Source organism: Thalassophryne amazonica, chromosome 5 (genome assembly GCF_902500255.1).
Source record: "Thalassophryne amazonica chromosome 5, fThaAma1.1, whole genome shotgun sequence".
Classification (NCBI taxonomy): Eukaryota; Metazoa; Chordata; class Actinopteri; order Batrachoidiformes; family Batrachoididae; genus Thalassophryne; species Thalassophryne amazonica.
The window spans coordinates 79,354,850-79,377,095 of NC_047107.1; the positions used below are offsets into that span (position 1 = coordinate 79,354,850).

At 40.8% G+C, this 22,246-nt stretch overlaps 1 protein-coding gene across 5 annotated transcripts in view; it reads left to right on the forward strand.

The window, feature by feature from the left end:
• sema6a (sema domain, transmembrane domain (TM), and cytoplasmic domain, (semaphorin) 6A) overlaps positions 1-22,246 on the forward strand; it is a 330,131-nt gene that overhangs the window by 194,027 nt on the left and 113,858 nt on the right. For all 5 annotated transcript variants that reach the window (XM_034170629.1, XM_034170631.1, XM_034170632.1 and 2 more), the window contains 2 exons: positions 11,393-11,610; positions 16,934-17,065. In XM_034170629.1, coding sequence (XP_034026520.1) covers positions 11,393-11,610; positions 16,934-17,065 — 350 coding nt within the window. The remainder of the gene's footprint in view (positions 1-11,392; positions 11,611-16,933; positions 17,066-22,246) is intronic.

The window sequence follows — 22,246 nt, forward strand, 5'->3', positions numbered from 1 at the left end:
CTAATGTTGGGGGAGTGTAAATTTGTGGCATTTTATCGATCATGCTTCTACATGAAATGAATGGCTTCTTCAAAGTGGATGGAAAGTCCTTGTGATGTTTTCGCTCATTTATTACAAAATATTCCACCTCCACATCAAAGCTGGTTGTATGTATAGTTTACCAGTTTACTTTTTAATCAGGTGGAAAATACTCGTTCCGTGACTTTGTGATGCGAGAAAGTGTGCTACCAACTTGAACTTTAGGTTTGGGGTTGTGTTAAAAGATGAGCCCTAACTTTCGCTTAAATTTTGTTTCAAGACTTTGACTTAGACATTTCCTGCCTTCTCCTATAAATCTGACCTCGGCCTGTCTGTATATCTGCAAGGTTTGACCTCTTTGCTACCATTAATATGGAGTTAATACTCTGAGCTGCAACAGACCTTTTGCAAACTTAATGTAATAAATAAAAGATCTTCAAATCCTGAAATGTTTCTCAGCCAAAGAGAATGAACACAAGATCTGCAGAGCTCAGTCTGACTGAAAAGAAGTGACACAACCTCAGAGTCCAAACAGAAAACACTTGAAATGGAAAATATTTCTCTTTTGTATGTATCCAATACTTTTTCCTTCCACCCTTGACTGCCGACCACTAGGAACTTCCGGTCATGCTGAGAAGCACATCACAATAGGTGTATTTTTCTATTAATCTTTTCAGTTCTGTTCCTGCTATGAGAATGTTTAATTGGATATAAGTTTGAAAAACCAAAACTTCATAAATTAGGGCTGGATAATGCGGCCTAAAATCAGCGGTGGACACATTCAGCCCATCAGTTAACAGCTAATTACCAAAGCTAACTTTTTTGTTGGTGGATAAGGTAACTTTCTAAACCATTAGTAGGCCAATTGTTGACAAAAACCCCTTTCACACCAGGCCAACGTAGAGTTGCATAATGCGGCGTACTGACTATGCCGAGCTTATGAAGCCTCATGCCGAATTTATTGCGGTAACTTCATTTTTTATATCATTTAACAAGCTCTCCATCTCTTACTTTGTGCACACTAGAGTGCCTTTATTAGAGTGGCGACATGATGAGTAAAAAAAAATCAGTCACGTGACTCATGGTGCTATCTTGGCCCAAAAATAGCATTGGCTGGTAATGTGTCTGCATGTACATTCAGCTATTTTCTTTATTTATTTACTGAAAATGCCAGGTTGCTGTGCATTTGGATGCACAAATAGTCACAGCAAGGGCTTCAAGATGTACAGATTCCCTTCAGATCCAAACAGAAGAAAAATTTGGGAAAATAAAGTCAGCCGTGTGGAATGGAAGCGACTTCATCATCAAAGCTTTGCGAGGTAAATTTATTGTTCAGTCCCATATACAGTAAAACTCACCTAAACCGTCATCGTATAAACCAGATATTCGCAGTCACCGGACAAAAAAAGTCCCAAAGTTTTTGTATTGTTTTCCATGTAATAAATACCGTACATAATGGATTTTTTATAACGGATTTTTCACTCACATCAGATAAAATGTCCCGTCCGATCACAATGTATTTCTGTTATAAACTCCGAGCAGTCTGGATGTGCAGAGGTACAAATTAAATTTCAGCTCTGACACTCGCTGTTTTGTGGAAAGTAGGAGAGGAGACATTTCTGTGATTAAAAGTCTGACCGTTTAGTTTTTTCAAACAGTGTTCAGACACGGACCCGCAACCAGACGTGCACCTGTTAAATCCAAAATAAAAGGCTGTGATTTGACACTTTTCTGCTTTTAATCCTTTGTCTACTATCATATTATAATAGTTTTATAGCACGCATGCTGATAAATGGATCAGAAAAGTCCCCATCACATTTACAGCATGAAGTCGGTAAGAGAGGAAAATGTACAGCTTAGGTGATGATTGTAGAAAGAAACGCTTGTTGAGGGTCAAATTAGTCCATAATAAAGCATAATCCAGAGACGGAGAACTTTAACTATCACACACTTTATTGCATACAGAGCTGTAGCTGCATAAATCAGGCTTTAAATTAATTAAATAAATCATCATAAATGGTATATTTATGTAAATTTGATAGCTTAACTATTTTTATATTTATTTTGATAGTACCTGTACCTGGATGTGTTGATGTATGTGGTTAAATGATTTTAAAAAATGTTGAAAACATAAAAGGTTCATTCAGTAGTTCAGCGCAGTTAGACTAAAAATGGCCCCATGTTCAGAGTTGACGCCACTCTCTCTAATCAAGGCACTGTAGTGCACACGTACCACATTGTGTATTTTAAAATGTCATGTGATGCTTTTTGTATGTCCTATTGCCCTTATTTTTTCAAAATAAAGCTTTTTCATATCATGTGAAAAACCACCTCATGCGAGCAAGCGTAAAACAGTTTTGCAATATTAGAGACTTTAAAAAGAAAATACATGTGTTTTCATTAAATGCGTTTTAAATTTGCTATTTCAATTTGTGCAGTTTGGAAGGTAATGGAAACCTGCCTCATGACACCGATGATATACCTTCAACCCCTACATGATATGGATTTTTCTATATAAATGAAAGGAAGCATGAGAGAATAAAAGAGAGTGTGGACATAAGAGGAGTGTGCTGCAATAAGGAGAAACACTGGAATATTGGATTTGCTGCCACATGTGTTACTCTGAGCATGAATAGAGATCTGACCTCTTTGTCTGCTGGCTGCTTTCAAAGTAATGTCAGGATAATCACGCCTGTGGTTGGAGAGCTGATGGTGCAGAAAGCAATTTAACATGTACTGAATAGTAGCTTTTCATTGCTAACAGCACGCCGGCCTTTCTTCTCAATGTAAACAGTCATCTGAGCATCATGGCTGATTGATAAATCTGCTGTGGTTGATCTGTGTTTGCTTAAAGGGCTTATCTCACCCCAGTCAACACTATTATCTAAAAAAATGATACACCACATTATATATCATTACTTCCAACTCTTTAACTCGTGCGAGTCTCAGTAAAGCTGATAAAAGTAAAACAAACCAAAGTACGTCTAAAAAATGCACAACACATTGACAGCCATTTTTTCAATTTATTTCATTTATATAGCACCAAATCACAACAAAGTTCACGCAAGTAAGGTCTAACCTTACCAACCGCTAGAGCAAGCACACAGGTGACAGTGTTAAAGAAAAATTACAGAGTTCAAACTTTTCCTGTAGTTTTTCACCAGGTTTGCACACACTGCAGCAGGGATTTTGGGCCACTCCTCCACACAGATCTTCTCTAGATCAGCCAGGTTACTGGGCTGTCACTGAGAAACACAGAGTTTGAGCTCCCTCCAAAGATTTTCTATTGGATTCAGGTCTGGAGACTGGCTATGCCACTCCAGAATGATATGCCACTCCTTGGTTATCCTGGCTGTGTGCTTCGGGTCATTGTCATGTTGGAAGACCCATCCACGACCCATCTTCAATGCTCTAACTGAGGGAAGGAGGTTGTTCCCCAAAATTTTTTCTCACTGTGTGTATATATATATATATATATATATATATATATATATATATATATATATATATATATACGAGGGCTGTCAATAAAATAACGGTCCTTTTTATTTTTTTCAAAAACTATATGGATTTCATTCATATGTTTTTACGTCAGACATGCTTGAACCCTCATGCGCATGCGTGAGTTTTTCCACGCCTGTCGGTGACGTCATTCGCCTGTGAGCACTCCTTGTGGGAGGAGTCGTCCAGTCCCTCGTCGGAATTCCTTTGTCTGAGAAGTTGCTGAGAGACTGGCGTGTTGTTTGATCAAAATTTTTTCTAAACCTGTGAGACACATCGAAGTGGACACGGTTCGAAAAATTAAGCTGGTTTTCAGTGAAAATTTTAACGGCTGATGAGAGATTTTGAGGTGATTCTGTCGCTTTAAGGACTTCCCACGGTGCGAGACGTCGCTCAGCGCTCTCAGCCGCCGTTGTCAGCCTGTTTCAAGCTGAAAACCTCCACATTTCAGGCTCTATTGATCCAGGACGTCGTGAGAGAACAGAGAAGTTTCAGAAGAAGTCGGTTTCAGCATTTTATCCGGATATTCCACAGTTAAAGGAGATTTTTTTTTAATGAAAGACGTGCGGACGGATCCGCGCGTCGGGACGCAGCCGACGCGGTGCGGCAGCACAGGAAAAACACCTCCGTGTTGATAACCATTTGTAAAATCCAGGTGGCTTTTGATGGCTTTCAGTGGAGTGAGTATATGAGAAATTGTTTAACAGGCAGGACATGTTCCAACTTGTCCTTAAGGCTTTCAACAGAGGTGTTTTTCCTGTGGCGGAGCGTCGCGGCGGAGCGTCGCGGCGGCTGCGTCCCGACGCGCGGACCCGTCCGCACATCTTTCATTAAAAAAATCACCTTTAACAGTGGAATATCCGGATAAAATGCTGAAACCGACTTCTTCTGAAACTTCTCTGTTCTCTCACGACGTCCTGGATCAATAGAACCTGAAATGTGGAGGTTTTCAGCTTGAACAGGCTGACGACGGCGGCTGAGAGCGCTGAGCGACATCTCGCATCGTGGGAAGTCCTTAAAGCGACAGAATCACCTCAAAATCTCTCATCAGCCGTTAAAATTTTCACTGAAAACCAACTTAATTTTTCGAACCGTGTCCACTTTATTGACAGCCCTCGTATATAAGGATAAATGTTTCATTACACTCAGTGGTGGGCACAGATAACCAAAAAATTAGCGTCGATAACAGATAATCAGATAACTGAAAAGTTATCTTCGATAAAGATAAAAACAATAAACCACCCAAAAATGTACCGGAAGTTACAGATAACCGATAAATTCCAATATTGTCTCTGGTACATTTACAACTACTAATAAAATGATAATAATGCCACAATAGCTTCTTAATATTAAAAGTAACAACAGACCCAAACAATGAGACCACACGTTTGTCTTTAAACATTCTGCCCCTGCTAGAAGCACTTGTTTACTACAAAGCTCCCAGTACAGAGGCACTCTGAGAGCAGCCATAAAGCCAACTCTCTATCACTCACAACGCTCCGGTCAGGCGGAGGTCTTGAAAAATAAAGTCATGCTGACTTATGGTTTTGATTTATAAATCACATTAATACCGATAGAATAACTCCATTAATGTCAATTCTGTCATTTGTACAAAGTTAAAATATAGCATATATCTTTTAATGTTGAATAATGCACTAATTCTGAGGTTTTGTAACAAACACAGACAGATCGCAAAGGATTCTGTGTAAAAGTGCCTCTGCTAAACACTGATTGGTTCAGTCATTCATTATGTAAACCAACACGTTAATGTGATGTCTGATGTGTGTTGGTGTTTACAGATAAATGTGCTTTTGTAAAATATTCCATTTTTTTTTATTTGTAAAAACAGGCATTTTTACGGAGCCCTGGAAGTGTCATCGCAAAATGTTTTGCATGTGGAGAGAATGTGCGCACGTTTTATGATGTTGTAAAACGTGCTTTACACTGTGCGAGATGATTTTTCATGCAGGAATTTTTTGGACCGAGTTTCAGGTTAATCGCGCGTCCTGCATCGTGTAGTGTACATGGAGTAACAAGCTGTGTTTAACATCTCAGGACCACCTCCTGAGTGCCGATCGTATGATCCAATGAAAATCAAACCTGTTTGATATTATTGTGGTCGGCCGTCGTGAGGGTATCCTGCTGCTGAAGAGCTACAAGCATCTAACTGCTCGCACTGTGCCTGTGCAAACACCGCAGAGCTGTCTTGTAATGTTTTTATTTTTTATTTTTTTGCTGTTGTTTTGTTTTGTTTTTAAACTTCATTTGTTAAAAAAAAAGCCATTTGCACAGCCAAAACGTTTGATGCCCAGACGCTTAGTACTTAGGGCGAATACTGCCATGAACACTACTGGCCAGTAGATGGCAGTAGAGGCCTTCAAAACAAAATTCCAGATAATCCCTGTCTGCTACATTTAAAATGTGTGGAATTTAACAAACGCAAATACAATAACAACGTCTATAAACCTAGAAAATATATTCACGAGAGTTTTAGGCACAAGAGTTTAATGCTGTTGTCCGTCGAGCCTGAACAGAGTGTCTGAAATGCAATTGTCCTGTCGTGATCGTACTGAGATTACATCATCCTACCCATAATGCACTGCTGGAAACAGCATGTGCTCACAAAACCTTAAAAATTAGCACATTACTTTAAAACTAAAACATATATCTGATATTTTCACTTTATAAAACTTTAGACATGACAGTAATTTTAAATAACTTGTCCAAAATTAGTTTGGTTAAAATTTGAACCATAAGTTAAAAATGTATGCCTCTGGATGACTTAGGTGATATTGCCAGCATATCAGTATGGTGTTTTTTTTTTTTTGGCCTTTTCGTCTTTGTCTACAGAGGATAGAGACGCTTTTCATAGAAGCAGCTCTCTTCTGTTAGCAGAGGGTATAACTGGCCATCTGTTACAAAACTTTTAACAGGCAGGTTCTGAACTGATTTTAAATTTAAAAAATGCTTGTCGCTGTTCAGCTTTGTTTACTTTGTTTATCGGTCTAAAAGTTACCGGACAAAAATTAATCAGAAAATAATTGGTCCGATAATGGTTTTTAAACTTATCTAAAAAGATAACCCGATAATGAAAACATTATCTTCGATAATTATCTGTTATCGGATTATCGGAAGTGTGCCCACCACTGATTACACTGGTCAACATGATTTTTCTTGCATGAAGTTTTTCAATAGATTTTGGGTAGTTTGGGGGAGTTGAATCCAAATCTGGTGTTAGCTTTTGACAATCACATTACGTTTTCAAGATATGAAAACGTATTTCTCATATCAAGCATTGAAGCAAAAGCTGCAGTCTTACACACCTCTTCGGCGCCATGAACAATATGATGGCTCTTGTTTACGTTTCGTGAACCTGTGCTTTTGAGGCTACTTTTGTGCATGATTAGTGGCATCAAACTCATGAGTGAATGAGCAACTTTTGTGTAATCCATCAATACGGAACATGCAGATTGCAAAAACATAATCTGAGCTCAGCTTCAGATTCAGCACCCCAAAATTACCCTAAATCAGTTCTCAAAGTCCATGCAAGAAAAAATGTTTTGTTTTTTTGTTGACCAGTGTAATTCAGACTAAAATGACTCAGCAGTTACTTGTTGTACATAATATGGCAATGTGTGTGGGGTAACACACGAATAAACCAGCTGCTGAGCTGAAACGTGACACATTGAACTGCAGTAATTCCACACTCATCTTGATGGTTTCACCTTTACTGTGCACTGCAGCTACTCTGTGTGCAGAGTGTGTAAAGGTGAAGTTTTGTGTGTGTGTGTGTGTGTGTGTGTGTGTGTGTGTGTGTGTGTGTGTGTGTGTGTGTGTGTGTGTGTGTGTGTGTGTGTGTGTGTGTGTGTGTGTGTGTGTGTGTGTGTGTGTGTTTAAACGCATGTTCACACCCATTCACACTGTTTACTCTCGGTTGCAAATTCGGGTCAGGGTTAGATTTATTGCTGTTAAGTATAGTGTGACAACAACTAATTAAAACACTGACTACATGATCTTATGGCAGAGTTGTAATTAGAGCACCAGCTCCTATTGAAGCTGTATACTTTAAATATTCTGTTGCCAGGTGCTGACTCTTTACCACCATATCAAACATACCAATTTACTCTGCTGTGTCTTTAATTTGCTATGAAGCGATGAAATCTTGGATCAAGACAATCTGGGGTGGTTCCTACACATTTTCATCATTTCTGCAGCCACACAGAATCATCACCTCAGGAAAACTTCCAAGTAAAAGACATATGTAATTTATATCAATAATTTATATCAGTATGTAATTTATATCAACATATGTTTGACTCAAAGTTTTCACAAATTTACACTTTTGACATTTTGTTGCTCTGCTGAGCCATGTTGGAATAGCCGCTTTGAAGCAAGTATTTCCTTTTGCTGCCATTATGGTAAGCGTGAGGATTATGGTGAGGGAGCTTTAATGACATTCATGAGACTTTCACTTGCTTTTCTGTCTGATTTCCCATGTGTCCCAATAATGATGATGGAGGATGGCTTCCTCGCCAACGTAGCAATGAAATTTAAAAAACGGCACTATGTGGATGACTTGGTTTGAGATCAGGCTATTCAAATCCTGTATGCAGAGTGGCACTCTAAAACTTTGTTCAAAACAAGGTGTTTAAAAAATATTCCAAAACTTTTCTTCATTCTGAAGACAACACGTTGCTCATATTCTGTATTTGAATGTTTTTGGTTTATGTCCACCTTAAAATTATTGTTCCTGAACTGGTTACAACCAAATGAAATACCTATTAATATGAGCTGAGGGCCGCGCAGTGGCACTAGGCTTTCTCTATGGTAGACGGAGGCACAAACTAGAAATGGCACAAAAAAAATCTCTGCAGTGGGTAAAAAGCCACAGTCCGACGGTAAACGAAGGCACAAACGAGAAATGGCACAAAAAGCTGAAAAAAGCCACAAACCGACGGTAGACAAACATAGACATTATAAAGAAGAGTAGACACCGCATTGGTTGCTGTGGCTCAAGAAATGCAGCTGCCATCTTGGACCAGTCATCGTAGTGATTCTATCATAAGGCAGACAGTAGACGAACATAGACATTATAAAGAAGAGTAGACACCACATTGGTTGCTGTGGTGCAAGAAATGCAGCCGCCATCTTGGACCAGTCATCGTAGTGATTCTATCATAAGGCTGATGGTAGACAAGCATAGACATTGAACAGGTGCCTCATTGGTTGCTGAGGCGCAAGAAATGCGGCCGCCGTCATCGTAGTGATTCTTTCACAAGGCACAGTGAAGGTATGATTTTATAATCTTATTTTCTTTTTTAATCTTTCTAACATAATATGTGTAAAATACCAAGTGTTCCAATACTTTTGGAGGGCACAGTATCCTACGCTTATGATGAGTGCAAAATGAGTGTTTTATTATTACTGTTTTGTTTAAGAATGTTTAATTTTCACTGTTGCTGCACTTTGTGTGAAATCAGTCATATCTTATATCATATTGATATGACAATATTGCAATATGATAATTTGCCCACATTGTAGGTAAAAAAAGGAAAATGCTTAAAAAGGTGGGGGGAGTTTGGTGGAGTTCCCCCCCAGAAGCTGAAAGGTTTTAGCCATGCTCATGCTCCACTGAAGCATTTACTCAGAAAAGTCTGAAGGACCTAAATGACATGATGAGATGCTGAAGAGCTTCGCTCGTCATGTCCGCAACATGTACATATTACCATTTCTTGTAAGACTGTGGTATTGTCCATTCCACAGCTAACAAGCTAAGCTGTTCTGGGTATATTGTTTAGCCTAACTGTAGCTAGGTAACTATTTTCAACATTATTTCTCTTTACATATTAGCCTGCCCATTACACACTGATAAAGCTGATGTCTAAGGCCAGCATTTATAAGGCAGACGGCACAATAATTGCCTCCTCTTGTTGAAAACAGAGACTATACTACATTTTTCTCTAACTGCCTGCTGCTGGCAAATTTCTCTCCACCATTCAGAGATGCGCATGACCTTCAGAGGAAGGCAGGATGTGAACTCAGCATCAAGTGACTGCAATGTTTTATTTTAAATGTTAATAAAATAAATAATTGTTATATACTGCTGACTTTTTTTTTTTTTATTCTGTTTCAGAACATTAAAACAGTTCAATGCTTCTGGTTTCTTTTTGTTCCTTGTAACGTCAGTTATTTCTGGTTTTCATTTTCATTAGTTGAACTAGTTCAAAGACTTGTCTGAGGGTGCTGTGCATGGCCATTTAATTCTTCTCAGTATATTCTGGCATTCATCAAGGATGTGTTCTGGCTCCTACTCTGTTCAGTGCTTTCATGGACTGGGTGTTTGGTTAGGACTGTGGAGAACAGCAGCTTAGTTGACTTTATCAGCAAGGAATACCTTGACTTCTCGAATGATGCTGTGATCTTTTCGGAATCAGTGGATACCCTGATTCAGAGCTTCTGGGTTTGCAGTTGTTCTGGATCAAGACAAGGATCCATTGACTACCTGGACTCAGCCATCAGAATTGTGTCTTTATGTGATGAAAGAGAACTTCTAGAAATTCATGCCTTGGCTTTTCAAATTGAAAGACACTAGTAAGAACTCATGGAGTCATGAAGTCACAACACATAGGTGTTTGGCAATGCAAATATATCTCTACAGGAGAACTAAAATCCCAAGTCTCTGTCACACAGAAGGCATGGGAACGGCATGTTCATGGCAACTATTGATGTGCTATACGTACTGATATTTCCGGCCAAAACCTGCAGTTGCCAGTGTGTGTGCATTGTGTAACTACTGCACTTGTGTGTGCATGTTGTGACCATTGCGTGTCCGAAGAGTTCAGTGGCATTTAAAATAGCACATCATCTGCTGCTTCCTGGCCAGTGTTTTATTAATGTTGGCGCTGTTTTTTTCCATGTTATCATGGATTTAAAGTTTCTGAACAACCTGGTGCTTTCCAGCTTGTCATATTTACATCATGTCATATGTTGCCATATGTGTTGACAGTACAATGGTGTGTGTATGGTGTGTATTAGTGACATGACCAAAACACTTCCCACACCTTGGAGAGTGCTGGCAGCCATGTGGTGTTGTGTGACGTATTTGAGGTGGATACTGGCGAGTGCCACACGCGCCTCTAATCAGCAAAACCACGTAGTCAGTTGAAAATTTTGTGACTGCATTTTTCAACCTGGGCTGTGTTCTTAGACATTTCAGGGTTCATCGTTTTGCCCAAAAACAACAACAAAAAGTTCCTCAGTGCATTATTCTGTTCATCCTATTCATTTCTGCTTGAGTTTTTAATGCCCTGTTGTTTCCTGCCTTACTGTAGTGTCTCACTATCTTATTGTTAATGAGAATCAGTGACCTAAGGTGTCGAGTAGATTACTTTGGTCCTATAGGTGTCTTTTGAGGATCCTTTGGTGTCGCTGGAATGACTTTGTATCAAATGAACAGTTACTTAGTGAGTCTAAGATGTTGCGTTGTGAGCGAATGTCAGGTACAACATTTTGTCCATGTGGTGCATTTCTATGGACATAATCACTCAGGTGCCTAAGTGTTGAGGACCTGAGAGAGTAGAGAAGAGCAAGGGGACTCCCACGTTTCACATGGCTACAACAGATAGATGATACTTTTGAGAGGTGGAGATGGACCAATTGTCTGCCTGCATGGTTGCCATCCAGAAACCAAGGGAGTTCCGTAGGTTGGTGGATGCAGCAATGCACCAGTGCGTGTTCCCAGACCTAACTTTACCAGACCTGAACTATCAAACAGTAAAATGCACAGAGACTAGAGACATGATGTTTGTTAAACCTTTGAGCTCTTATGTGATTTATTTATTTATTTATTTTAACCTCTGCATGTTCTCATCAGGTGGTGTTTCCTCGGGTGGCCAGAGTTTGTAAGAATGACCGTGGAGGCTCACCCCGTGTCCTGGAGAAGCAGTGGACATCCTTTCTCAAGTCCCGCCTAAACTGCTCCATCCCCGGGGACTCCCACTTCTACTTCAACATCCTACAGGCAGTGACGGATGTAATTCACATCAGCGGGAGGGATGTAGTGATGGCAACCTTCTCCACACCTTATAACAGGTATGCCGCACAGTGTATCAAGAGGCTCAACTAGAGAGACAGTCATAGAACTGAATCCCTAAAAACAAAAAACAAAAAAATAAGTGATATATATGAGTGATATATCGTATATCCTAACTATTAAAAAGGCTTTAACATTTCCTGGCTCCACACCTTAATCTAGATCTACCAGGCCCGGATCCAGACCGGTTTGGACCAATGCAGTTGCATCGGTCATATTTTTTTACGCATTGTTCGTCATTGGTAAAAAAAAAAAAATCTCGAATAATCCCGAATAGTGCCGAATGTGTCCCCGCGGTGAACACAGCTTTTGATTTGATCCCACAATGCACCGCGCAGGTGGATCAAAACAAACGTAGCGTTAGGCATCCAGGCATGGCATCCAGGAAAAAAGTTGTGCATGGAAAATTGAGTGCTTATTTCGGCAAGAAACGTTGAGTGGTTTATAAATAGTTTTTAGACAATAGTGTGGTTTGAAAGGCATTCTATGATGACTGAAATTACATTTTCGGTGGTTTTCCGACTAAAATCGTTGGTCGATCGATGGCCAAAACTTGGAAAAGAAAAAAACCACTCGCCCAGTCGCTATTGATTGTTGATGCCTATGATATGGGACATGCCACATGCATTGATTGTAAAAGTATTTAATTTATCCATAAATCATCATGGACGTATGCCTGGTTTAAGTGTATTTATGCCACACACAAACTTTCAGATTGGAAAACATTTTATTTATTTACTAAATACATGTATCGGAACGAAGGCACCCATTCGGTCACGTGGCATAGGACACTTTCCGATAATCAAAGAAATTAAATCATTGTTGACACACAGAACTTTCTTTGTATTTTAAATACACTGTAAATTGGTAGTTATATTTTTCTTCTGGAGCGAATAAATACTATTAGAAATAAATTCTATAAAATTCCAAAAACTACACTGTAAATTTGTAGATTTACTTTTCTTCTGGAGCAAATAAATAAATTCTGCAAAATTCTAAAAACTGATTATTTTTAAATTATAGGGAAATTCCACAGCCATGTGATACGCGAATAAAATAAAATATGAATAAAAGAATGAAGATTATTGAATAACAAGACGTGTACGATTTTTATTTTATCATTGGGCAAAAATGCATCTGTCAGATTTTCACTCTGGATCCAGCCCTGTCTACCTCTATAATTGAACACTTTCTATTCCAGATTGAACACAACCTTCGAAGTATGTTTGTTGTATGTTCAGTAACAAACCAACCAACAGATCTAGGTGAAAACACAGCCTTCTTTGTGAGGTAACACCAGAAAACATCCAAAAAATAATCAAATCAAGCTTGAGTTTAGCAAAAATCAGAATTAAGTTGTTAATGTCATTCATAAATTTAAACGTCTGCTCTTTTTCTGCGGTTAGTTCATGTGCCTAATATCGTCTTTTCCGTTTCAGCAATTATCTTTCACAGTTTGAAATGCTTCCTCAATTCATCAACATTGTGACGGTGTGACCTTTATTAATGTTCGCAGCTTGTGCCCCTGCTGTGTCTCTTTGCGAAATGTCATTTATAGCAATACTAACTCAACATTTACATCATCTGTCAGAGCAGTTTTCCTTCCTTTTTGGCATGCAGGTGCTTACATTTTCTTTGAGAATTCATATTCAAAACTGCTTTCATATTCATAGCAGGAGGAGTCGTTATCTAAATTGAAAATTACCACAAAGTCTCAGAGTCTGGCTGATAGCATGCACATATTGTAATTTTCCATTTTATGGCTGCTTTTTAGCAGATAGGACAATTGCTTGTAACAATGCAATTGAGCGTGGTTAATGGACATTAAAACCCAATGAAGCATTGCCACGGAAAATTTCTGTGAGCACCAGTTTGGATTTTGGCATTCATTTTCTATTTTGTATTCAGAGTGTGAAATGAGAGGGAGCATGTTGACACTGTAAGGTGGTTTCTATATATCTATCTGTCCGTTTACCTCACCATCTATCTGCTTCATTAGCTGTCTGCTACAAACAGACGTATGAATGTTTAACTTTCTGTACACATTCACTGGAGAAAGTAATTACTGTAATTTAGTAGCTAAACCAAGAAGTAGCAGCTCATGTGACCTTGCACTCTATAATACTGCCCTTGTGTATGCTGTCTCCCGCGTGTCTACATGATAACTGTGCAACCCATGACGCAACAACCACAAAATCCAGCCAGCTGAGAGAGACAGAGATTGTACATTACAAGAAAGATAGAGGATAAACATTTCTCAGTGTGAATTTCTGAGAGCACTTGGGTGAAAAATAGAAAGATGACTAAGCGATGTGCGATGCATTGCTCCTCACAGACACAGACAAGCCAGGGGCTCTAATGCTATCACAAGACAGACGGTTTCCCCTCAAATGAATTGCACTAATGAGATAATCTGTCGTCTTGAGTTTTTTTTTTTCCCCCGACAGTGGACTTCTGATGAACTTTGATGCCTCCGGGCTTTTGGGGAAACCCAGGCTTGGAGGGGCGGGGTTGAGAATGTGTCTCCAAAAAGGCTTGACAGTATGCACAGACACTGAGGGTCCTTTATTACAGTCAGCGCAAAGCAGTGCACAGTGCAGCACAAGTGTTACTGCTAGTTTGCCTCAACACACGTGCCATTTCCATACCCAGTGCCCTCATTCTTGGCATAGTTAATGCACTTGCACTCATCTGTGTGCCCTTTGGTGTGTTGGTTTTAAAATGGGGTGTGGTGAGGTGCAGTGTCTGTGTGTTCCTGTTGTGAGGCAGCAGCAAATGATTGCACCAAACCTGGTCTAAATTCAAGGGCTGGACTTTTTGCTACAGTACGTGCATGGTGCATTATTCAGATACTCCTTACACAGGGAGGTTCACGGCAAGTGTGCTGTGCTGTGCTTCTACAAACAGATATGCTCACTGGCACAGCAAACAGCAACAAAACTGAATTGAAAACAAAGTAAAAGTAAGCAGTAAAGGAAAATATAAAAGTTTAATAAAGACAGAACTTGCCACAGGAAGGTGCAGGTACACGGGGGTGGGGGGGTGTCTGTCTAAAACAGTGGGATATGGAGGTTAGATTAGATTAGATTAAACTTTATTGATCCCTTGGGAAGACTCCCTCAGGGAAATTGAGGTTCCAGCAGCATTGAATAGCAGCACGCAGGGTAAGAAGCACACAGAGTATCAAAAGTGAAAGTAAAAAAAAAAACAATTTGTAAATACGTATAAATATGAATACATGATTATAAATACCAGACATACTGCTCGCTACTGGTATACTGGCTACTACTGTTCCTCTCCTTCCCGTCCTCTGTCTTCCTGTTACTCCTTCCCCTGAGTGAGGAGTTGTACAGTCTGATGGTCTGAGGGACAAAGGTGTTTCTCAGTCTGTTTATCCTGCACGTGGGAAGGAGCAGGTTGTGGCTGAAGAGGCTTCTCTGGTTGCTGATCATGGTGTGCAGAGGGTGACTGGCATCGTCCATAATGTCTAGCAGTTTGTCCAGTGTTCTTTTCTCTGCCACTGTCACCAGACAGTCCAGCTTGATAAGGAGTTGCTGCTGAGTTGCTCTAATGCTTCACCTCAGGGAGCTGTGGTGGATTTTTTTCTGCACTTGGTCACGCATTTTGATGCTTTGTACACAGAAACCTTTCTTCACCAGAAAACCTCTACCTTCTGAATTCATGCTCTAAATAGAAATGCACCACCACCTGTCCCATAAAGGCAACATCAGGTCATACTCTGACTGGCTTATTTCATGTTTTACCCAAAACATACCAATGATTAATTAAGTAACCTAACTTTTTCCACCTTGCACCTTACTTTGCCCTTACATTGCCACAAAAATAGCAAAGTGGAGTTGGACAGACCTCAAATACATTGTACTTAGACCATGCACTATAGATTGCCAAGACAGGAACCAATAACTTGTAGGTTTTAGTGTATACACTGCAATGGCAATTATTTGACAAATTATGATTACAAAATAACAATCAGTTGAAATGCCAAGGGAACTGAAACAATTGCACATTACTATGAAATTCAAAAGAAAACAAACCTGTGGCAGACTTCATCAAATGGTGTGTCAGACTGGCATAGGGACTCAAAATTAGAATAGAAAATGGAATGGGGTAAGTTCCAACTCCAACTCTTTGATGGCTGTACCAGTCTCATGTGTTGTGTTAATCAGTCATGAGGCTATTTCACAGAGTGCCGTTCCTTCCCATTTAATCTAGAATAGCAAAGCAGGGCTTGTCTTAAAGCATAGTACCTTCTTGATCCATGTCTCTCAATCCTGAAGAAACTTTGTATACAGTATATAGTTGGTATATACTATATACTGCCATCATCGGCACCAGATTTCAAATCGGGATCCAGTTTTTGAACTTATAGGTGTCAGCCTGACTCCAGAAAGGGCAAAGAGGGTGCGTTTTTCTTTGTAACCACCAACTCCACCAGGTGATTTCATTGATGAACTCGTCTGCTCTTAATCAGGTTCTCCTCCAGGTTCTTGAAATTGTTTATAGTATGTGGTAACTTCTGGGTATTTGCAGTCTTAACAACTCAATCATGTTGGAATGTCTTGAAATGGGGTATTCGTAGTGACTACAGCTTGAAACTTGTTTGCTCATACTCTATTGGGGATAGAATTTGAAGCCAAAGCAGCATTTGTTGCAGGTTGTGGTCATGTCTGGACAAGGATGCAGCTCCTTTCATTTTCGGCTTGGGTTGCCAGGTCTGCACTTTATAAACCAGCCTGTAAGGAGGCAAGCCAGATTAAGCCAGTTCATCCCATTTTTGCACTTTTTGGATCATGGGCAATCGTTGTAGAACAGCGCCCTGTGGAATAGCCCTGTCAGCTGTGTGATCTTGCACACCTCATTTTTTCTCCCAGAGTTGAGCCAAATGTTGGTCACCGAACGTGAAAATGAGACAATATCAATGTCGTATGACAATTTCCATATGTAATACATTCCTTTATTGTTCTCTGCAAGAACTCCAGACATGGCCAGCAGGTGGCAGACAGGTCTACGGGTGTATTATATACAAACATGCTTGTTGACTTGATCTGGTTCATCAAAGTTAACCAGCGTCTACTGGTAATCAGTTTTTCCTCATTATATGCCCTTTAGGTTTGGAGAAGTATAAGATAATATTATTTATTATTTTTTAGTTATCGAGTTAAGAAAGTGGAGTCTTTTATCTGTTCATGCTGCCTATGGACATTTTACAGTAAAAATAAGACATATCAGAGAGATCAGTGTCAATAAATGGTTGATGTTTATGTGTTGGATTCTTACATGTATGTGTGTGTGTTGTGGCAGTATTCCAGGCTCAGCAGTGTGTGCCTATGACATGGCGGAGGTGGCCAGTGTGTTCACAGGGCGCTTCAAGGAGCAGAAATCCCAAGACTCCACCTGGACGCCTTTTCCTGAAGAGAGGGTTCCTAAGCCAAGGTACAAAAGCAGTTAATTAACTGGTGTATACACACACAAACACACACACACACACACGCCAACTTACAGGATTTAGCACACTAACACACATTCAGTCACACTTTCTGTCATTCTCACACACTCTCTCTCTCTCTCTCTCTCTCTCTCTCTCTCTCTCTCTCTCTCTCTCGCCATCTCACACATACATTTATAAGTGATCTTAATAAAACATGATGAAGTTATGCAAACTTTACTCTAATAAAGGTGCACATATATTTGTTAAATAGCACTGCATTGGTATCAGATTTGAGCTTGTTTTGCAGGATTACACATCCTGGATTTGAGTGTGTCGCTGGCAGACGGGCTTACTCCGTCTTCACAGTTGCACCTATAACTCATTTAGCTCACTTCTCCCCCACATGCAGCTGCGTCAAAGGAAGTCACAGTATCAACAAATGAAGCATGAGATCCTTTTACAGATGGCTTCTGGCTAATTCCACAAATGCGCAAGCCTGATCAATGTCTTATCTGTTTCTTACTAATTAGTGTGCTAAGAGCTGCTCCTCCAAAAAAACAGATTTACCACAAAGATCTGGGCCATGATAATTACTGGTTCCGTGTGAGCGTGCATGTGTCTGTGCTCCCATATGACCGAGGAGGCGGTTCCTCGTATGCCTGCATCTGCATGCTTTGTGCGAATAGCAACATATGTGCCGAGGTTTGCCCACTTCGCCCAATTAGTACGCTGAATTACCTGTTTATGTTCAGCGAGGTCAGATTTGAGCGACTTTGCCGTCGATTGATGTGCTTAATTTCATTTCCGTTCTCTGGTGTGTGCAGACCTTTTATCTGCAGGCAAACAGACGGAGGGTTGTAACAATGTCTCCAAGGTCTGCCCCTGCAGCAGACTGTTACTCCATGTGTTCTCTCATACTGAATCATTCACAGATTTTTGTGTTTAAGAGACGTCTGTTTTGATTCTGCTCTCCATGTGTCTGCTGACATAAATGTTGTTAAAGCAAAGAAAATGCTAAAGCTCTGCCTTTTTGTCAGTCAAATGGTGCCACTGATGCTGTATTTTAGGGCCCCTTCACACATAGCATGAAAGACGCGGAAACCTGAAGAAAATCCAGACACGAAACACAAAATGGGGAGTAGAGAAGCTTGAATCTTCGACTGGACTGGGTTGCTTGACGCAAGGACGTTTCGCTTCAAATCGCAGAAGCTTCCTCAGCTAAAATTCTTGCTCTGGTAGTCTGACTTCTGTCTTGACCCTTGTTCTTCTCTACAAGGGTCAAGGGTTATTTAACCACAGGGTTAAATAACCCTGGTTAAATTAAAAAAAAAAAAAAAAATGCCACTCGTGGGATTCAAACCTGCAATTTCCAAAAGCTCAGCTTACCAGATGGGAACATTACCACTGCGCTACAATCACTGTCTTATAACAGGAGCATAAAATGCCTAAAATCAACAATGAGATAAATGTATTTAAACAAAAAAAGAGAAAAAAGCACCTTAATAACTGACAACATGGCATTTGTCACTGCGTATTTTTGGTGATATATGACTGAAAGTGGCGTATTTGTGACACTGTTGGCTTGTCATATTGTCATGGACCTGCGGCGCGCATGTTCTGCCGAACACGCGTAACATTCAGATTGCCTGCTGCATGATCTGATGGACCATTTCACATGCAGCATCCTGCCGATGTGCGCTGTGTGTGGCCGCTGTAGCCTGTGTGTGTGGGCTCAGATGTGGCTGTCCGGCCCCCATATGAGCATGTCTGTAAATACATATCAGCATGTCATGCAAGTGTGCTCTCCCCTTGCATGCCACACACACATATACACACACACACACACTTAGACAAATTTCACATCCAGCTTGAAGGTGATCGTCTGCTCACTGTTTTTGTGCTAATAGTGCGAATGGTCATACATTTTCTAAGTGTCAGGCGAGCGGTGTTGGATGTTCGTGTGTGTCACCTGGAAATTGGCCGACGCCTGCAACGAGAGGGATTGAATGGGCTCTCACAGGGCACACTCTGCCTTTCAGCTGCTGGTGTGCACAAATAATTGTAGCGACAGGTGTACGAGGCATTGGAGGCAGCTCTGATTTTTCACAAATGGCATGCAATTCCTCCTTTGTGTGCTAGTTGGCTTCAATCGTGTTATGTATGAAGGGGCCCTTAATAATGTCAAGTAGAGGGTTGATTAACTTGAGCAGAAGAGTTGAGTTCTCTCCCTTATTTAGCGGGAGTAGGGGAAAATCTACAGAGGATCTTCAGACAGCACAAAATCCCAGTTTACTTTAAACCTGTTAACACCTTGAGACAGAAATTAGTTCACCCTAAGGACAGGATCCCTAGTTACAAACAGAGCAATGTAGTGTATTCTATCAGATGTCAGGAAAACTGTAACGAACACTACATAGGTGAGACTAAGCAGCCGTTACACAAAAGGCTATACCAGCACCGCAGAAAGGGCACCGGTGGACCTCAGTCTGCAGTTCATCTCCACCTTAAAGACACTAACCACACGTTTGAGGACAAGGAAGTTAAAATCTTAAGGGCCTGTCACAGTGGCGTATTCGTAGAGCTGCTCATTGTAGTGTTGTGTTTCATTTAAATACGCCCGAAATACGCGCGTACTCAGCCTTTAACAGTGTTTGTTCATACTACAGTGTTTGCATTTTAATGTGTGCACACAGTCACGTGTGCCATGCTGCACCAGTTTCAGTGCTATTTTCTGCCTCTGTGGAAGTGCGCTCTGTTCTCTACTGCATGGTGTGGTGCGGCTCAAAAACAGTCATTTAACATTATTATTATTATTTATTATTTTTTATGCAGCGAGTGCGCGTTTATTTTAGAGTCACAGCTCTTTTCAGCTTTGATCAGACTGATCAATCAGGGCGTTTGATGAGCGCACCGACATGCAGCAAGTGCGCGTTTATTTTAAAGAGTCACAGCTCTGATTAGAGACACAGAGAAAGAGAGAGAGAGAGAGAGAGAGAGAGAGAGAGGGAGGGAGAGTGTGCGTGCACGAAAGAGCACTTCTCTCTCTCTCTGTGACAGAGAGAGAGAGAGAGAGAGAGCTTTTATTTTATTTTATTTTAAGGAGTCTGATAGAGGAGAGAGAGCGGTTTTATTTTAAGAAGACTCAGACTCCTCAAAATAAAACCGCGCTCTTTCTCTCTCTCTCTCTCTGTGTGACAGAGAGAGAGCGAGCGAGCATGCGCACGAGAGAGCGCTTTTATGAAACAATGCAACACAGTGAAACAGTCCTCATATATAATGAGTCCAGTATGATAAAGTGAAGCAAGGATCTTGCAGTATTTATAGTTCAAGAAGAACAACAGGGAGATGTGAAGTGGCATACAGTACCGTGTTGAAGCGTGGGCAGGCTCACAATAGCGGACAGTAGCACGGCGCTGCGTGTACTCGCGTGAAGGCTCCATGCTGTGCTGTACGCCAAAGAAAATTAAACATGTTTAATTTCTTCCGTCGTACGCACGTAGCCCTCAACATACTGCTACGGATTGAGAAAAAAACTCTTCGTGAAGTGGGCGGAAAGCTGCTCATTACAGCGTAGACAGTACGCTGTAATGAGCAGCTCTACGAATACGCCACTGTGACAGGCCCTTTAGTCAGAGAAAGGAAATGGTTTGAGAGAGGAGTGAAAGAGGCATTTTATGTGAAACAGTTGAAACCCAGCCTTAACTGGGGAGGGGGTCTGAGACACACTTTGTTCCCTGGTAATGAGTCATTCACGTCATCAGGAGAGTCGTCAGGGGAGCCGTCAGGAGAGGCGTCCGTCCCATCATTAGGAGGGACAGCTGTCCTGTCATTAGGAGGATGCTAACTAGAGCACAATAGGTGCTAATTAGAGATATTGTTTAGTCACTAGCCTATAGCAGTCTGCCTCCCGGTAGGAGGGGTCTGGTCTGGTTAGGTTAGGTTTAAAACTCCAGCTTGTGTGGCTTCTGTTTATTCTTCTCTACAAGAGTCAAGACAGAAGTCAGACTACCAGAGCAAGAATTTTAGCTGAGGAAGCTTCTGCGATTTGAAGCGAAACGTCCTCGCGTCAAGCAACCCAGTCCAGTCGAAGATTCAACATTCTCTACTACTTGAGCAGAAGAATATTTTCCCCAAATCAAGCCAATACTGTTTGGAGTGCATTTCAAAGCAATGCTTGAAATATGAATTTACAATATTTCACTTTTAAATTCTTCTTTTTCTCTATATGGGCATGATATAAATTCTCCACTAAGGCCTTGCAAAGATGCTTGAAAGGATTTCACAGTAAAATGTGACCACGTCTATATATTATTGAGACTTTCTTCCTGACATGTTGACACTCAGTGGCCAGTTGGCTAATATTTCTCAGACCTGGTGTGGATTACGTGGTGTGGCAGGATATCAGAGACCATGCAGTAAAGGCTTTTACAAGCTCTCAGAGGTGAGATGCCTGCAATGGGGATGTACTATCAAAAGCAGCTTCTCTTTTACAAGCAGCTCACCAATTCCCTGTAAAAGGATCTGAAAGATAAAATGTCCTGCTGCTCTACCCTTAGACCAAAAAAAAACAAAAAAAAAAAAACATCACACATCTTGTGTCCTCTGCTCTGACCTAAACTGATTGGAGTTTAGTCATTTAAGTCTGCACTCATATTGATTTTTATAGATGCAGAATTTTCTGTTTTGTGTAATGCCGCGTTCACACCGGACGACATGTGATGCCACAAATTCGGGTCTCTCGCCTGGCGATGGACTTGCCACCATCGCCCGGTGTGTCGCTCTGCTTTCGCTGCGAAAATTCACCCCAATGTGTCATCAAATAGGAGGAGCTTCCATTCCGCTCGCTGACTCCGGTTGTCAGTCAAGTCAACACGGCAGACCTTGATCATACAGAGTGAGTTGCTGTGCTCTTTTTGTGTTGGAAAGCTGACTTACGTCACCAGCGGCACCGTCCCTGGGTTCACAACATCCTCATGAGACGTTCCCAATTCAGGGAGTTTCATCATTTGCTGCAGGAGCTGCGTCTGGATGACTGCTGCTTCATTGGTCAACTTCAGTTGACCAGTGCTTCAGTGGCTGCTTCAACGGGACCTCCTGTCCCGTTCACGCGCGCACATGTGAACAATTAAAAAAACAAAAACTGGCTGCTTCTGCAGCTCCTCGCTCTCCCCTCCAACTCTGTCATA